At 42.4% G+C, this 16444-nt stretch overlaps 1 protein-coding gene across 3 annotated transcripts in view; it reads left to right on the top strand.

Moving 5' to 3' along the window:
* The first annotated feature begins 109 nt into the window (after positions 1-109).
* The window catches only part of ASH1L (ASH1 like histone lysine methyltransferase), a 93510-nt gene continuing 77175 nt past the window's right edge, over positions 110-16444 (top strand). For 2 of the 3 annotated variants that reach the window (XM_084866669.1, XM_084866667.1), the window contains exons 1-3: positions 110-214; positions 683-820; positions 15348-15869. In XM_084866669.1, coding sequence (XP_084722795.1) covers positions 15450-15869 — 420 coding nt within the window. In that variant the 5' untranslated portion in view covers positions 110-214; positions 683-820; positions 15348-15449. The remainder of the gene's footprint in view (positions 215-682; positions 821-15347; positions 15870-16444) is intronic. The other variant, XM_084866668.1, reaches the window with a different exon arrangement.

The following is a 16444-nucleotide window of genomic DNA, read 5'->3' as shown; positions in this document are numbered from 1 at the left end:
ATGGAACAGGCCCGCGGGGGGGATTGTGGGAGGCGCACGCGCGCGGGGGGGATTGTGGGAGGCGCACGCGCGCGGGGTGGAGGGAATGTGGGGGGGGGGGGCGAGGAGGAGGAGGCGGCGGCGGCCGCGGCGGCTGTTGGTGGCAGTGGGGGCGGGGGAAGGGGGAGGAAAGGAGCGGCGCTGGAGGAGGAGGCCGGGGCTCGCGCCGCTGGAGGTACGCGGGAGGCCGCGCCGGAGCCGGCCAGACGGGGCCGGGGGGAGCGGGGAGCGGTGCGGGGAGGCGCCCTTGAGCGAGCGCGGACGGGCCGGCGGGCGCGCCAGGCGGCCCGAGGCGGCGGTTGGTGGGAGCCGCGAGCGCCGAGCCCGGCTCCTCTCCGCGCGTGTGGGCGGGCGTGCGCGCTCCGCCGCCGGAGTCGGGTGCGGGGGGGGGGGGGGGGGGGAGGTGGAGAAAGCGAAGAGGGAGGAGTGGGAGGTGGGGGGGTACGAGGCGCCCTTCGCTCCCTCCCTCCCTCCCTCCTGAGGAGCTGCCGCCGCCGCTCTGCCGCCGCCACTCCGCCGCCATTTTGGGTTCGCTTTGCGGAGGGGGAGACGATCCCCGTCTCGGTTTGCGGGACCCACCTCCCCTCAGTCTCTCCAGCTCAGCCCCGCGCCTTTCTCTCCTCCTCTCTCCCGTCTCCGCCAGCCCGCTCCCCCGCCGGCCGCCTCTTGACAAGCGAGAGGGACCCGCCGTGGACCGAGGGAAGCGGAGGAGCCTGGTGGCGGCCGTCCCCTCTTCCCCACTTCCCTGCACTCCCAACGCCGGGCCTCGGCCTCTGACACGGTGAGTAGAGGCGCCCGGGGGGACCTTTGGGCCTAAGGAAGTCCTCGGCCGCTCGACCCTGGGCTCCCCGGGCGCTCCTGTCATCCCCGGACCTGGACCTCCGGGAGCGCGGCGGTGGGCATGGGGGAGGGGAGCGGCGGGCAGGGGATCCTGAGCTCATCGGGAAGTCCCTCCCGGCGGGGCTGGAGGGGTGTCCCTCGCTGGCGGGCTCCGGGCTTGGGGAAGGGGGGCGGGAAAGTAAGCAGGAGGAGGCGGAGCCGTCCGTGTCCCTGACAGGTTTATTTTGCGTGTGTTGTGTAGGCACGATTGGGAGCATCCCCCGAGGTCCAGATTCCGCCTGTTCCGGGGATAGGAGTGGCAGGAGAAGTGATCTTGGGAGGGTAGTAGTTTACCTGAATGGTCGGGTCTGTCGTGTTCCCGACACGCTGAACTGCATGCAGCGGGCGGCAGAAGGATCTGTGTTCCAAGTTTAATAAGTGTTATTGGTTAGTTTGTACGTGGAGAGACGTGTCTTCGGTCTGGAAGACAGATGGTCTTGTTGGTGTAGAGCGGCTGTTTGTGTGTGTATGGAAGGCAGGAAAGTGTTCCGGAAGAGTTTGCTTGTATTTGTATAAGGGTAATGGGAGTTCTCCTTATAAGTTAGCTTATTTTTAAGATAAAACTTGGGATGTGCCCTGCTGATGGATGTGTGTGTGTGTGTGTGTGTGTGTGTGTGTGTGTTAGGGTTTGGGAGTAGTGAGTACGTTATTACTGGTTGGGAAAGAGCAGCCATGGCAGTAGTATTTTGTGTGGGGTCAAGAATGGGAGAAACTTGTCATAGCCAGTTGTGGTCTTAGGAAGAGTTTGTTTCTCTAATAGAGTGAATTGTGTAAATGCGAGGGCCCAGACCATCTTTAACAGAACAATTATTGTGAGGGTATAAAGAATGCTTGGCCTTTTTGTGGACCTGAGTTTATGTCAACACGTTTATAATAGAGGAAAGCATTTGTATTTTTCAGAATGCACTTTCAGTTGTTTGTGTGTGAGTGTATGTGTGTGTGTGTGATCCTAAATCCCTGTGAAAATGGTTGGATAGATGTTTTCTCCTATTTTACAGAATAGGAAGTTGAGGCATAATGAGAAAATTTTTCCAAGGTCACAAGTTAAGTTGGAGACAAAGTTGGGACTATAACGCAAATGTTTGACCACTACTCAAGTAGTATTCTCATCGTACAATGAATGGAGCCTCTGAAAGTCTTTGACAGGCAAATCCTGAGTTTATTGGAAAGATAGGGGCATATGTGATTGGTTGGATAATACATTTGGTACAGATCATTTGTGTCAGACATGTATATGGAATGTATGTTGTCCTTGTTCAGGTTGACCTGTATGAAAATGTGTATCCATGACTCTATTATTTTTTGTTTATGGAGGAAGCAGAGCATTTCTGACAGTTAGACTTGTGTATGTTTAGCTTGTACCAGAGCAGCTGCATGAGGTCTGACAACTTAATTCTTACTTTATTTTATTTTGACAGCTTAACTTTAAGTCTTTGGGAGGAAGGATCTTTCATTCAGTCAACAAATATTTATCTAATAACTTCTTAATAAATTGTCCTGTCTTAGGCTGAGAATAATCAAGGTGACCCTGTTGAAACAACCTGAGTACATTTGAAGGGGGACGTGACTTGACAGAGATACATATTAACTTGAGCGAGGCAAACAAGTCAGTGTGGGATTGAAACTAGAAAACCATCCTTAAAAAATCTACCGTTTGGAAGGTATTTAGATTTCCAGACATTTTAATATGGAAAGATAGAAGTGTATTTAATTAAGACCCTTAACAGTGTAGGTAGCCAGGTTGTGATAGAGTGTGTCATCTTTTGCTTTTTTTTTTTTGGCGTTTGTTAAACTACTTGGGGGATCTTGGAATTGTTTTTATATGTGCCTATGGATATTGAAACTTTGGCTAGGCTGAAGGAATTCTTAGAAAGGCTAATTTTATAGTAAGCATCTCCTTTATGAATATGACTTGAATAAAGCCAACTTAATTTTATTTCTCTGGAAATTTGAATTTTTTTGGTGTGCTAGATCAGTGGTTCTTAAAGTTTTTTGGGGACACTTACCAGTCTGAGAATCTAATGTAAGACCCTTGCTCACTGTAGAAAATGAGCATAAGAACAGTCACACAAGTTATGCATACAATTTTGGGAACTTACATTGTAATGAAATAAAACCAATTTATATTCAGGTCTCATTTGAAAGCCTTTTTTATTTTCCTTCTAGTTTTGTTTGGGAGTGAGTATGCTGGTATGAATTGAAAAGATGAAAGATTCTGTGGCTTTATTTGAGCATGCTGACAGTAAGGAAAACTTGAAGATCCATGTTTTTTACTTATTTTATTTCCTTGCATACTTATTTCTGTAGTGTTAGTATGTGATTCTGAATTAGGTGTTAAGAGAATATAATATTGCACAATTGTTTATAAATTTATTCTTTTTAGTTATATTTTTATTTTCAAACTTATATCTTTCCAGTTTTGTATTGGAAATGAGATGTTTTGAGGCTCATTTCCTGAAATTTATCTGAGTTATAACAAATATTATTGAGTTATAACAAAGATGATTAATATATGGCCTCTACCCTGGAAGGGATTCTAATCCAGTTGAAGCTATGAATTGTATGATGGTAGGGACTTTCAAAAGGGCAAGGAGGATGGAAGCATATTCCTAGGAGTTAAGGTTTCCTGACTTAATTGCAGAGTTTTGCCACTATTTATTCTTAGGAAGCTATGAAGTCTTCATACTTTTTATATAACTTGGTAGCTAAAAAATGTGCTTTGATATTGAATGATTGATAATTTGATATTTTGGGATCGAGGAACTCTAGTTTGAAAAGTAGGCAGACATTGGTTGTATTCCTTATCTTGTTTTGGATATATTTCCATAGTAAGTTTATATAAAAAGGATTAAAAATTTTTTATTGATTTCAGAGAGGAAGGGAGGGAGAGAGAGAGAGAAACATCAGTGATGAGAGAGAATCATTGATTGGCTGCCTCCTGCATGTTCGAGCCCACAATCTGTGCTTGTGCCCTGACTGAGAATTGAACTGTGACCTCATAGGTCTGTGATCAACCACTGAGCTATGCTGGCAGGGCTAAAAAATGTCATAATGTCATATTTGGATATACATGCATCTAGAAAACACTTCTGGGGTTAAAATCCAATAGTTATTTCACAGACTACCCATGAATCTAGTACAAGAAATTCAAAATAATTTCTGAATTTTTAAAAGAAAACAGAAATTTAGAAAGGTATCTCAATAGGAAAGATAAGATTCTGAAAGATAATGGAGAGAGATCTTAAGGAAAATGTTCGGATTGTCTCATCTTTATTGTCACAACCTCTGTAAGAATGTTATGTAAGTTTGTGAAAATTTAAAGTTAGTGTTCATTAACATACATTTCATTTTTTTTTCTTGGTTGAGTATTTTTTTTAAATTAAATTATTATCTGTGTACATATACCATTGCCCCCCCCCCCCATACATGCCCTCCCTCCCTAGAGTTTTGTGTCCATTGGTTGTAATAATATGCATGTATACAAGTCCTTCGGTTGATCTCTTATCTACCCCAGATCTCCCTACCTTCCCCGCTGTAATTTGACAGTCTGCTTGTTGCTTTACTGTCTCTATATCTTTTGGTTCATCAGTTTATAATGTTATTTATTATCCATAAATGAGTGAGGTCATGTGGTGTTTCTCTTTCATTGACTGGCTTATTTCACTCAGCATGATGTTCTCCAATTCCATCCAGGTTGCTGCAAATGATGAGAATTCCTTCTTTTTTATGGCAGCATAGTATTCCATTGTGTAGATGTACCATAGTTTTTGGATCCAATCATCTGCTGATGGATACCTAGGCTGTTTACAAATCCTAGCTATTGTAAATTGTGCTGCTATGAATATAGGGGTGCATATATTCTTTCTGATTGGTGTTTCTAGTTTCTTGGGAACATACATTTCATTTAAAAAAATTTTTAAAATGTACAGAAGTAATTTTTTTGTTAATGCCTGTTTTCAAACTGATGACCGTTCTTGTCCATGCACTACTGATAACACAAAGCAGTAGAATCGCAAACATCAAGAATCATTTTCAGAATTTGTGTGCCTTCAATTTGTCAACTGTTGGTTTTATACTGTAAACTTTATTTTTTATGTAGCCCCTTTTGAAAAAAGTCTAGTGGCACTTTAGGATGAGCTTCCTTTGTTCAAAACTTATTCTGGCCTCACCCATTATTTCAAATCAGTTAAACCTGAAATAGAGTGAAAATTAAGTGAGTTATCAGCTGTTAAAGTGTGTATTACATTTTTTGGGACAACCTTTTTATCTGTGCATTTAGATACATATGTATATAGTCTCTTCTAGTATGAGATACTTCACAAAAATAATGCTTGTAATACTAACAAAAAGTTCTTCAGGATCTTTAAGGATCAAGAATGGAAAACAATTGCTCAACCAGCATGGCTCAATTGTTGAGCATCAAACTATGAACTAGGAAGTCACGGTTCAATTCCCAGTCAGGCCACATGCCCAGGTTGTGGGCTTGATTTCCAGTGTGGAGATATGCAGGAGGCAGCCAGTCAGTGATTCTCTGTCATTGATGTTTTATCACTTTCTCCCTTCCTCTCTGAAATCATTTTTAAAAATCTTTTAAAGAAAAAAACATAAAAAAGAATGGAAATCAAATTTTCTGTCCTTGAGTTGTATTTTAAAGTACAGACTGTAACTTCCCTATATATATATTTTTTTTTAAATGAATTTATTGGGGTGAAACCTGCTAACAAAATTATACAGGTTTCAGATGCACAGCTCTACAAAACATCATCTGTATATGATATTGTGTGTTCACCATCCCAAGTCAAGTCTCTGTCATCCATAACATATATTTTACTAGGAACTGCGTCTTTATAGAACTAGTAGTACTACTTGAGGCTTTATTCTAAGTCTTTTTCTATATTCTTATCAATAAAGAATTTAACACATTGAGTCCTGCCCAAAATGATCTGCCTACAAACAGTAGAGAAGTTTTACCCTATGTGTAGGTGGTATATCTCCAGTTAATAGTTCCACATTGCTATTTAAATTATGTGTGTTGTTGTTGTTATGAATCTTTTAAGGTTACTGAAAACCACTTGGAGGTCTGTTTTGTGTCTATCTTTTCAGAGCATGAGCTATCTTAAGCCTGGCTACCATAAGAGAGGGAATTTAAACAGTTTTTGTTTTATTTTGAGCTATATTGTAGAATTTTTTTTTCCCTTTGAATTACTTGGAGTGTGTTTCTTTGTTTATATTCTTTGTATGTAGAGGTTAGATTTTCATATTATGATTTGTCATCTTAGTTAATTACAACTTTCATTTTTACATTTCATGTTTTAGAAATCACTTTTTTAGTAACTGCCTCATTGGGGGTGTTAATGGGCAGTGTCACTTGAAGTCATAATTTATGACTTGAAGTCATAAATTATGATTTCAAGTAATGACAGAAATTTACCTAATAACCTTATTGCTATTTCAGAGTTGAACATCCATTTGAATAATATAAAATTTTATTTTTAGCATTATTTTTGCTTTTTATAGTTTTTAGTCATTTGCTCTCAGACATACGCAAGTTGATGACAGGATTGTATACGTTCCTCCCCATTTAATTGTGTTGACTTTTTTTTTTTTAAATATATTTTATTGATTTTGTACAGAGAGGAAGGGAGAGAGATAGAGAGTTAGAAACATCGATGAGAGAGAGTCATCTATCAGCTGCCTCTTGCACACCCCCTACTGGGGATATGCCCACAACCAAGGTACATGCCCTTGACCGGAATCGAACCCGGGACCCTTCAGTCCCCAAGCCGACGCTCTATCCATTGAGCCAAACCGGTCTTGGCTAATTGTGTTGACTTTTTAAATGTGGAACATTTCAAGCATATATGGAGATAAAGAGAATGGTATAATGAGCTTTCATGTATTCAACATCCAGCTTGAATATTTTTGAATACCCAGTTATCACACTTTTCACCCCTTTGATTAGTTTAAGCAAATGATATGAAGGACCTCATACAGCTATTTGGGGCATGAACATAAGACCTGATGGCAGAACTACTGGTCACTATGATGCACACTGACCACCAGGAGGCAGGTGCTCAACGCAGGAGCTGCCCCCCTGGTGGTCAGTGCACTCCCACAGGGGGAACGCCACTCAGCCAGAAGCAGGCTCATGGCTGGCGTGCTCAGCGGCAGTGGCCGGAGCCTCTCCTGTCTCTGCGGCAACACTAAAGATGTCCAACTCAACTCAGGCCTGTTCCCCGCCAACAGTCGGACATCCTCCTAGGGCTTCTGGAATGCAAGAGGGTGCTGGCTGGGCTGAAAGATCTTCCCTCTCCCCAGTGCACGAATTTCATGCACTGGGCCTCTAGTGTTTGATAGGAAAGAACGGAAATAGTAAACCAGGTGAGGAAAAATGATAGGAAATAGGTAGGAGAGGTAGCCAGATATTGGATAATATAGGCCCTTATAAGACTTGACTAAGTATATGTTTTATTCTAGATCTGATAGGAAGATTTTGACAGGGAAGTAACTTGATCTAATATATATACACATTGAAAGACAAGTGAGTAACTAGAGTGGAAAGTTAGAAGACCATTGTGATACCTGAGGAAATAGGTGATTGTGAGTTGAACCTAGGGTGTTATCAGGGAGATGGATTTGGGATATATATATATATATATATATATTACAGTGGGGATGATAACTTGTATTGGATATGGGATCTGAGTAAAAGAGTAGTCACAAATGACCCCATGACCCCAGCCCTGACCATCATGGTACAGTGGTTAGAGCATCAGCCTGGGCACTGCAGGGTGTCAGGTTCGATTCCCAGTCAAGGGCACTTAACCTTGGTTGCAGGTTTGTTCCCCACCCCATTGGGGATCAGTGTGGGAGGCAACTGATCTATGTGTCTTTCATACATTGATTTTTTTTTTTCTCCTTCCCTTCCACTCTAAATCAATGGGAAAATGCCCTTGGGTAAGGATTAACAACACAAACCAATGGGAGGGGGAAAGATCCTTGCTCCTTTGGTGAGGATTAAAATAAAAATAAAATGAGTCCACCCAGCCAGTGTGGCTCAGGCTTGTGTCAATTTGTGAACCAGGAGATCACCATTCAGTGGTTCAATTCCGGGTCGGGCGCCTGAGTTGTGGTCTTTTTTAAGAAATATATATATATTGATTTCAGTGAGGGAGGGAGGGAGGGAGGGAGAGAGGGAGGGAGGGAGGGAGGGGAGAGACATCAATGTGCCATTGACCCGAATCAAACCCAGGACTCTGCAGGCTCACTTTCTAATCTACTGAGCCAAACTGAACCAGCTAGGACAGGGGTCCTCAAACTTTTTAAAGTGGGGGCCAGATCACGGTCCCTCAGAGAGCTGGAGGGCCGGACTATATAAACTACTAATTCCTACTGTAACACCTTGGCTGTGCTCACTGCCCAAAAAACCTGGCGGGCCGGATCAGACTCCTCTGCGGGCCGCATGTGGCCCGCGGGCCGTAGTTTGAAGACCCCTGAGCTAGGACATGGGTTGTGGTCTTGATACCCAGTAGGGGGTGTGCAGGAGGCAGCCGATCAATGATTCTCGTCATTGATGTTTCTATCTTTCCCTCTCTGAAATCATTAAGAATGTATCTAAATCTATAAAAAAATCAATAACATCAATGAGAGCCTCAAAAGTTGAATGCCATTTACTAAAATCAGGAACACTGGGAGAAGCAAGTTGCGGGTGTGAAACAACTAATCTGATTTGGCTATACTGAATTGAGTTTTCTATTAAGTGTTTCAGGTTGCAACATTGAATAGGTAGTTGGATGTATAAATTTGGGAGTTCATCATTGTAGAGTTGGTGTTGAGCACCATAGACCTTGATGATATAACCTGGGGAGGTGAACTGAATTGTGAGGTATTATTGACACTTGGAAGAATTTAGTCAAGAATGATGGGACTGAAAGATGAATTATTCAATTAAAAAATGGATGAAAGACTTAAATAGATACTTCTCCAGAGAGGACCAGATGGCCAATAGACATGAAAAAATACTCAATGTCACTAACCATCACAGAGATGAAAATTAAAACTACAATAAGGTATCATCTCACACCTGGCAGAATGGCTATCAATAAATCAGCAAGCAACAAGTGCTGGCAAGGATGTGGAGAAAAGGGGAGCACTAGGACGCTGGTGGGAATGCAGACTATTGCAACCACTATGGAAAGCAGTATGGAGTTTCCTAAAAAAAATTAGAAATGGAACTGCCATTTGACCCAGTGATCCCACTTCTAGGAATATATTCTCTGTTTCCCCGAGAATAAGACAATGTCTTATATTAATTTTTTCTCCCAAAGTTGCGCTAGGTCTTATTTTCAGGGGATGTCTTATCTTTCCATGCTCTAGGTCTTATTTTCGGAGGATGACTTATTTTCAGGGAAGCATGGTACTAAGAGCCCTAGAATACCCCTATGTTCATAGTGGCATTCTTTACAATAGCTAAGATTTGGAAACAGCCCAAGTGCCCATCAATATAGTTTTCTGAATAATGATGTTAAGAAGATCTCAGGAATAGGATTTAGTCCTCAAGTGATGGGATTGGTGGTAGAGACAATCCTATCTAATAAAGAAGGAATGTGCTAATTGACCATTACTCTGTCACAAAGATGGCTGCACCCACAACTGAGGCCAAGTTTCCATAAGGAGATTTAACCAGCAATCAGCAGGGACCTGAGGCTATGCCTTCCCCCTCCTCCGCCCCCTCAGGGTTTTACAGGGGACCTCAGGCCACACCCCCTGCCCTGGGATCAGGCTGGGGGACCTAGGCCACACCCCCCTCCCCAATACCGGGCCAGGGACCTCAGGCCACGCCCCCCACCTGGTGGGGTTTGACCAGGGACCTTAGGCTGCTCCCCTGACCCCGGCGCGCCAGGCCAGGAGACCTCAGGCCATGCCCCCATCCCGGCATTGGGTTGGGGGACCTCAGACCGCATCCCCTGACCCAACACCGGGCCAGGGGACCTGAGGCTGCGCACCCCTGCCTGGCTGGGCTTGACAGGGTACCTCAGGCCATGTCTCCCACCCAGCGGGGCTTCACAGGGACCTCAAGGTGCACCCCCAGTGCTGGGTTGGTGGAACTCAGGCTGCGTCCCCATCCCCTGCCTGGCGGGACTTGACAGGGCATCTCAGGCCATGTCCCCACCTGTAGGGCTTGATGGAGGACCTCAAGGCATGCTCCCCACTTGGGTCTGAGCTGGGGAACCTAAAGCCATGCTCACCACCCTGGTGCCAGCCCAGGGAACCTGAGACTACGCCCCTGGCCGGTAGGGCTTGACAAGGGTGGGACTGGCCAGGTCTGGATTTAGCCCAATTTGGGGCGGGGAGGGGGGGTAGAAGGTTGGCAGCTGGGTCTGGGTCTCACGCGAGTTTGAGGTGCATGTGGGTGGGCAGGCACTTGACTCTGGATTCCATGGTGTGCCCCAGACTCTGACAGGAGGAAGGCTTTCATATATATTTTACTAATTTTCTTTCATCTCTGACACTTCTATTATAGAGAATGGGCAAATAGCAATATTAAATTATTTCCTCTAATTCCCTTTTAATGTACACGAATTTTGTGCACTGGATCACTAGTTTATATATAATGATAGGAAGGAAAACAGGTACAGGCAGGTATGTACAATACAGTGGGAGCTTGTGGCTATTTTCTTTTGATTGTATCTATTGCCATCATCAGAATAGAAGCAAAATCAGTGAGAGGAGATGATAAGAAATAACTTCTAGGAGAGTGGTGGTGGAGTGAATAGATTATGGGAATGTGTTACAACTCTAAGAGCCACTTGAGATTAGTGGTCAGGAATATAAAGTGAGATTAGTGAACATTGTTTTTCTTAGACTCATTTTGATGGCACAGAACCAAAAGAGGTATTAAGATATGATTTGAAAGCTATTACTACTACAGTATAAGATATTTTAGTAAGTTTACAGAAAACCATTTGTATGAAATATAGTTGATATAATTTAAAACAGCCAAAACCGGTTTGGCTCAGTGGTAGAGTGTTGGTCTGCGGACTGAAGGGTCCTGGGTTCGATTCCTGTCAAGGGCATGCACGTTGGCTGCGGGCACATCCCCAGTAGGGGATGTGCAGGAGGCGGCTGGTCAATGTTTCTCTCTCATCGACGTTTCTGGCTCTCTATCTCTCTCCCTTCCTCTCTGTAAAAAATCAATAAAAATATATTTTAAAAAAAGATATAATTAAAAACAGATTTCTCATAACAAGATGAAATCATGGTAAAAACAAACAAAAAGGAGAAACATTTTCTACATACCAAACATATTAGAAACTATAGGGGCCTTAAAATTCCTTCCTTTCTTCCTTCTACTACCTATTGGGTATTAACATGATATTCATTGTTCCAGGTGCTAGCGATGTAGTGAACAAGCCAGAAGAGTTTCCTACCCACGTCAACCTTACATTTTTAAAATGTAAGCTTGACGTGGGTAGGAAACTTACTAATTTTTTACAGAGAGGAAGGAGAGAAATAGCGAGCTAGAAACATTGATGAGAGAGAGAAACATTGACCAGCTGCCTCCTGCACACCCCCTACCGGGGATGTGCCCGCAACCAATGTACATGCCCTTGACCGGAATTGAACCTAGGACCCTTCAGTCCACAGACCGACACTCTATCCACTGAGCCAAACCAATTTTGGCAAGCTTACATTTTAAAAATATATTTTTTATTGTTTTTTTTACTGAGGAAGGGAGAGGGGTAGAAAGTTAGAAACCTCAATCAGCTGCATACCTCCCTGCACACCTCCCACCGGGTATGTGACTGCAACCAAGGTACATGCCCCTGACCAGAATCAAACCTGGGACCTTTCAGTCCGTAGGCCGATTCTCTGTTCACTGAGCCAAACCGGTTAGGGCTCAAGCTTACATTTTTTAAAAAAATATTTTTTAAATTGACTTCAGAGAGGAAGGGAGAGGGAGAGAGAGATAGAAACATCAGCAATGAGAGAGAATCATTGATCGATTGCCACCTGCAGGCCCCATACTGGGGGATCGAGCCCGCAACCAGGGCATGGTACCCTGATCGGGAATCAAACTGTAACCACCTGATTAATGGGTCAGTGCTCAACCACTGAGCTATGCTGGCCCAGCCGGACTTACATTTTAATTATAGTCTATTTGGGAAAGCAGCTGATAAATGTGGAACAAGAATTAAAAAAATTACCCAGATTGTGATCCAATATGGATAATAGGTATTAAGGCTTGAGGTCCCCTGTCAAGACCCAGGGCAGAACTTCCATATAGATCTGAGAACATAGGTCAGTAATTCATTATCCAAAAGTTTTTTGGGTTTTTTTTAATGCTTTTAAAAAGATAATATAATATAGACTAGAGGCCTGATGCATGAAATTCATGCACGGGGGGGCGGTGGAGACACCTCAGCCCAGCCTGCACCCTCTCCCATCTGGGACCCCTTGAGGGATGTCTGACTGCCCATTTAGGCCCGATTCCACTGGACATCCCTCTCACAATCCAGGACTACTGGATCCAACTGCTCGCCTGCCTGCCTTCCTGATTGCCCCTAACCACTTCTGCCTGCCAGCCTCATCACCCCCTAACCACTCACATGCCAGCCAGCCTGATATCTACTTCTCCCCTGCCAGCCTGATTGCCCCCAACTTCCCTCCTCTGTCGGCCTGGTCACCCCTAACTGCCCTCCATTGCCAGGGTTGATCACCCCCAACTGCCTTCCCTTGCAGGCCTGGACCCTCCCAAATGCCCTATTGGGTATTAACATGTCCTCCCCTGCTGGCCATCTTGTGGTGGCCATCTTGTGTTCACAGGGGGCCAGGATCTTTGACCACGTGGGGTTAGCCATGCTGTGTGTTGGAGTGATGGTCAATCTGCATATTACTCTTATTAGACAGGATAGAGGCCTGATGCACGTGTGGGGTCAGCTGGTTTGCCCTAAAGGGTGACCCAGATCAGGGTGGGCGTTCCCTTGGGGTGTGGGGCAGCCTGGGCGAGGGGCCTGTGGTGGTTTGCAGGCCAGCCATGCCCTCCCTGGCAACCCAAGTGGAGGCCCTGGTATCTGGAATTTATTTACCTTCTACAATTGAAACTTTGTAGCCTGGATGGAAGCCAAGCTTCCTGCTTGCTCCTTGGCAGCAGCCATTTCTGTTGGAATTTATTTACCTTTAATTGAAACTTTGTATCCTGGAGGGGAGACCTGGGCCCACCAGGGTGTGTAGAAAGCTTGGCTTCCTCCGTTGCCAGAGAAACCCAAGCCTCCCTCCTGTTCTCTGTGGCCGCAGCCATCTTGGTTGGGTTTAATTTGCATACTTGCTCTGATTGGCTGGTGGGTGTGACTTGTGGTGTAGCGGATGTATGGCCAATTTACATATTACTCTTCTATTAGATAAGATTAGGTTATTTCATTTCTACTGTGGTGTTTAGAGTATCATTCCTTAATAAACTCCTTAATATTTCACCATGAAATGTATGACTAATCACAGAAATTGTGGTAATTAATACAAAAATGAATGTAGATCAGGTCATAGCAGGTTTTGTTATTAGTGAATTATGCAAATACTTTAAATTTTAGACTTTCGAATTTCAGGATTGTGCACCCATCATGGAGAAGATAGGACTTGCTACATTTAAAGGGAAAGAAAACACATGGCACAGAAACAGAAATGAACATGATTTGTTAGGGACAGTAAAGCAAACGGAATTGACTAAAATAGAGATTGTGTGTTGGGAAGTAAGGATAAACAAGTTTGAATAGTTAGAACCAAATATGTAAAGCCTTGAGTGCCATTAAAAACAACAAAGAATTGTCAGAATGAACTGATTGGAAGATTACTCTTTCAGCTGTTCGTGTGAATGAATAGAGTGGGAACAAAGTAAAAGTTTTAGTCATTGGCCAATATTTGTTGAGTAACTACTTAAAAAGCTGCTGCTCCTACTAGTATTGATAGTACTGTAATAAGAATAAATTGTTGATACCTTTTATGTGCCAGTCATTTGGGCTATACACTTTACCTAAATTCCTTACAGGAGTTACAAATTCTATCATATGGTCTTTGGCCTTAAAAATCTTATTATCTTGTTGGGGGAAAAATGTCTTAAGGCACATAGTTTAAACTATGAAGTATTCCACTTCATAAATGGAACTTTGTAAGGGATATGATATTCTTCTTTTTCCAGTTAGTAGTGCTGGATCTTGTTTCGGAGATATGCTTGAAATGAAGACTAGCCTATCAAACCTTAAGAATAGTGAAATGGATTGTTTCGGTTTTATATTTACTTGGCAGCCTCCTGATTATAATATGGTAATCTAGTTTTTTGAGGATCTGTACTTGTTTTTAAATATATATATTTTATTGTTTTTTTACAGAGAAAAAGGGAGAGGGATAGAGAGCTAAAAACATTGATGAGAGAGAAACATCGACCAACTGTCTCCTGCACACTCCCTACCGGGGATGTGCCTGCAACCAAGGTACATGCTCTTGACCGGAATCGAACCTGGGACCTTTCAGTCCGCAGGCCGATGCTCTATGCACTGAGCCAAAACGATTCCGGCAAGGATCTGTACTTTTGAGAAGGGGCTTGCTCTGTATAGATTATTCAAATTTTCAACTAGGGTGTACCACTCACCTATTGTAAAATAAATTGGCATGCTGGTTTAAAAATATTTTATGAATTTGGGGAATTAAAGCATGCCAATTGACTACCATTTGCTATTAGAGAAACCTGTAAAAATAAATTTCTGGTTTTTAAAGTTTTTATAACAATTGTTATAAAGTATTTGTGTGATCAGTTGTTTAACTTTTGTCTTTCTTATTAAAGTATAAGGCTTGTAAGTTTAGGACTGGATCTGTTTTGTTGAATACTTACTGTACATGATAATAGGATATTGTACATGATAGATGCTCAGAAATATTTTTGAATGAATCCAGAGTTGAATTGTACAACAGAGATAATTTTTGCCTGAGTCTAATGTAAAAAGCCTGATAACTCCTTATAAAAAAAGGTTGGAGCACTGGAACCAGCCAAAAATGATTCTTTTACCCTTATTGAAATTGATTTTATTCAATTAAAATGTAGAAATATAGTCCTTGAAACAGAGGAGTGAAAAATACATGAAATTATTTTTAACTTGTTTGTTTTTATAGAAGGTTTTTGGTTGCATTATAACAGTGGTTCTTAAACATTGATTTGCACTATGCCACTCAGCTTGTTTATGATATCTGTAGAATTATAAACTTATTCTGAAATTTTAAATCTAATCATAACTAAATGAATTTAAATTCATTTTGAACTACATTTTTATTTGTTTCAACTGTGATTCTGTGTTCTTCTAACTTGTTCCCCTCTTCCCCCCAATATTCATTTCTCACGTTACTTCTACTCTGATAAATTTTTGTTATGGTCTGTCCTGCAGAAAAAGAGATGCTGGTTGCAAGTTTTGGAGATTCCTGTTTTTTATGGAACACAATTCTGTAAACTGTTCATAGGATTCCTTGGCAATAACATACACTTGGTGATGGACCTTAGAAATACTGCTATGTTAGGATTGGGTTCTGATTCCGAAGGATTTTCAAGAAAGAGTCCCTCTGCCATCAATACTGGAACACTGGTCAGCAATAGAGAAGCAGAGCTAGAAAACAACGCAAAGGAGGAAGAGGGACTTCGCAAATGGAATCGAGAAAGAAACATTGAATCAGGGAAAGATGATGATTTGACTGATGCACAGCAACAGTTTTCAGTGAAAGAAACAAACTTTTCAGAGGGAAACTTAAAATTGAAAATTGGCCTTCAGGCTAAGAGAACTAAAAAACCTCCAAAGAACTTGGAGAACTATGTATGTCGACCTGCCATAAAAACAACTATCAAGCACCCAAGGAAAGCACTTAAAAGTGGGAAGATGACAGATGAAAAGAATGAACACTGTCCTTCAAAACGAGTAAGTAGAATTCTCAACAATATGTGGTGACAATATTTGGATTTCTCGATTAATATTTATCTAAGCTGTATACACTTTCTAAGAAGTTTGATTTTAATCTGTAAATTATTTCAAAATAGTCTGTTTTATAAGACTAAAATGAAATAGGCTTTGTCACTTGTCAGGAAATGTGAGTGAGAGCATTACCATCTATGTATTTGTATTTGTATTTGTATTTGTATTTGTATTTGTATTTGTATTTGTAAAATCATGGCAAATATTTTAAATGGAGTATATCCAGATTCTTGCTTCTAATGGCATAATGGAAAGAATACTGGACATGTTTAGGAAGCCTAGATTTTAATCTTAGGTTCCTGCTTACCAACAGTGTCACTATAGACAAATCAACTGCCTCAAAGATCTTAAGTGATTATAATACTACCTATCTTTTAGGATGATTGTAAGAATCCAGTTCACTAATACTGTATTTGTTGAGAGCTTTAGTTAAATGAATTACACAAGTACTAGAGGTCTGATGCGTGAAAATTTCATGCACTGGAGGGGGGTCCCTCAGCCTGGGCTACCCCCTCTCACAG

This window comes from Pipistrellus hanaki (assembly GCF_964339955.1).
Source record: "Pipistrellus hanaki genome assembly, chromosome: 18".
In the NCBI taxonomy this organism is placed as follows: domain Eukaryota; kingdom Metazoa; phylum Chordata; class Mammalia; order Chiroptera; family Vespertilionidae; genus Pipistrellus; species Pipistrellus hanaki.
Note: the sequence above shows the minus strand (reverse complement) of the source record. Positions and strands in the feature narration are given on the sequence as shown.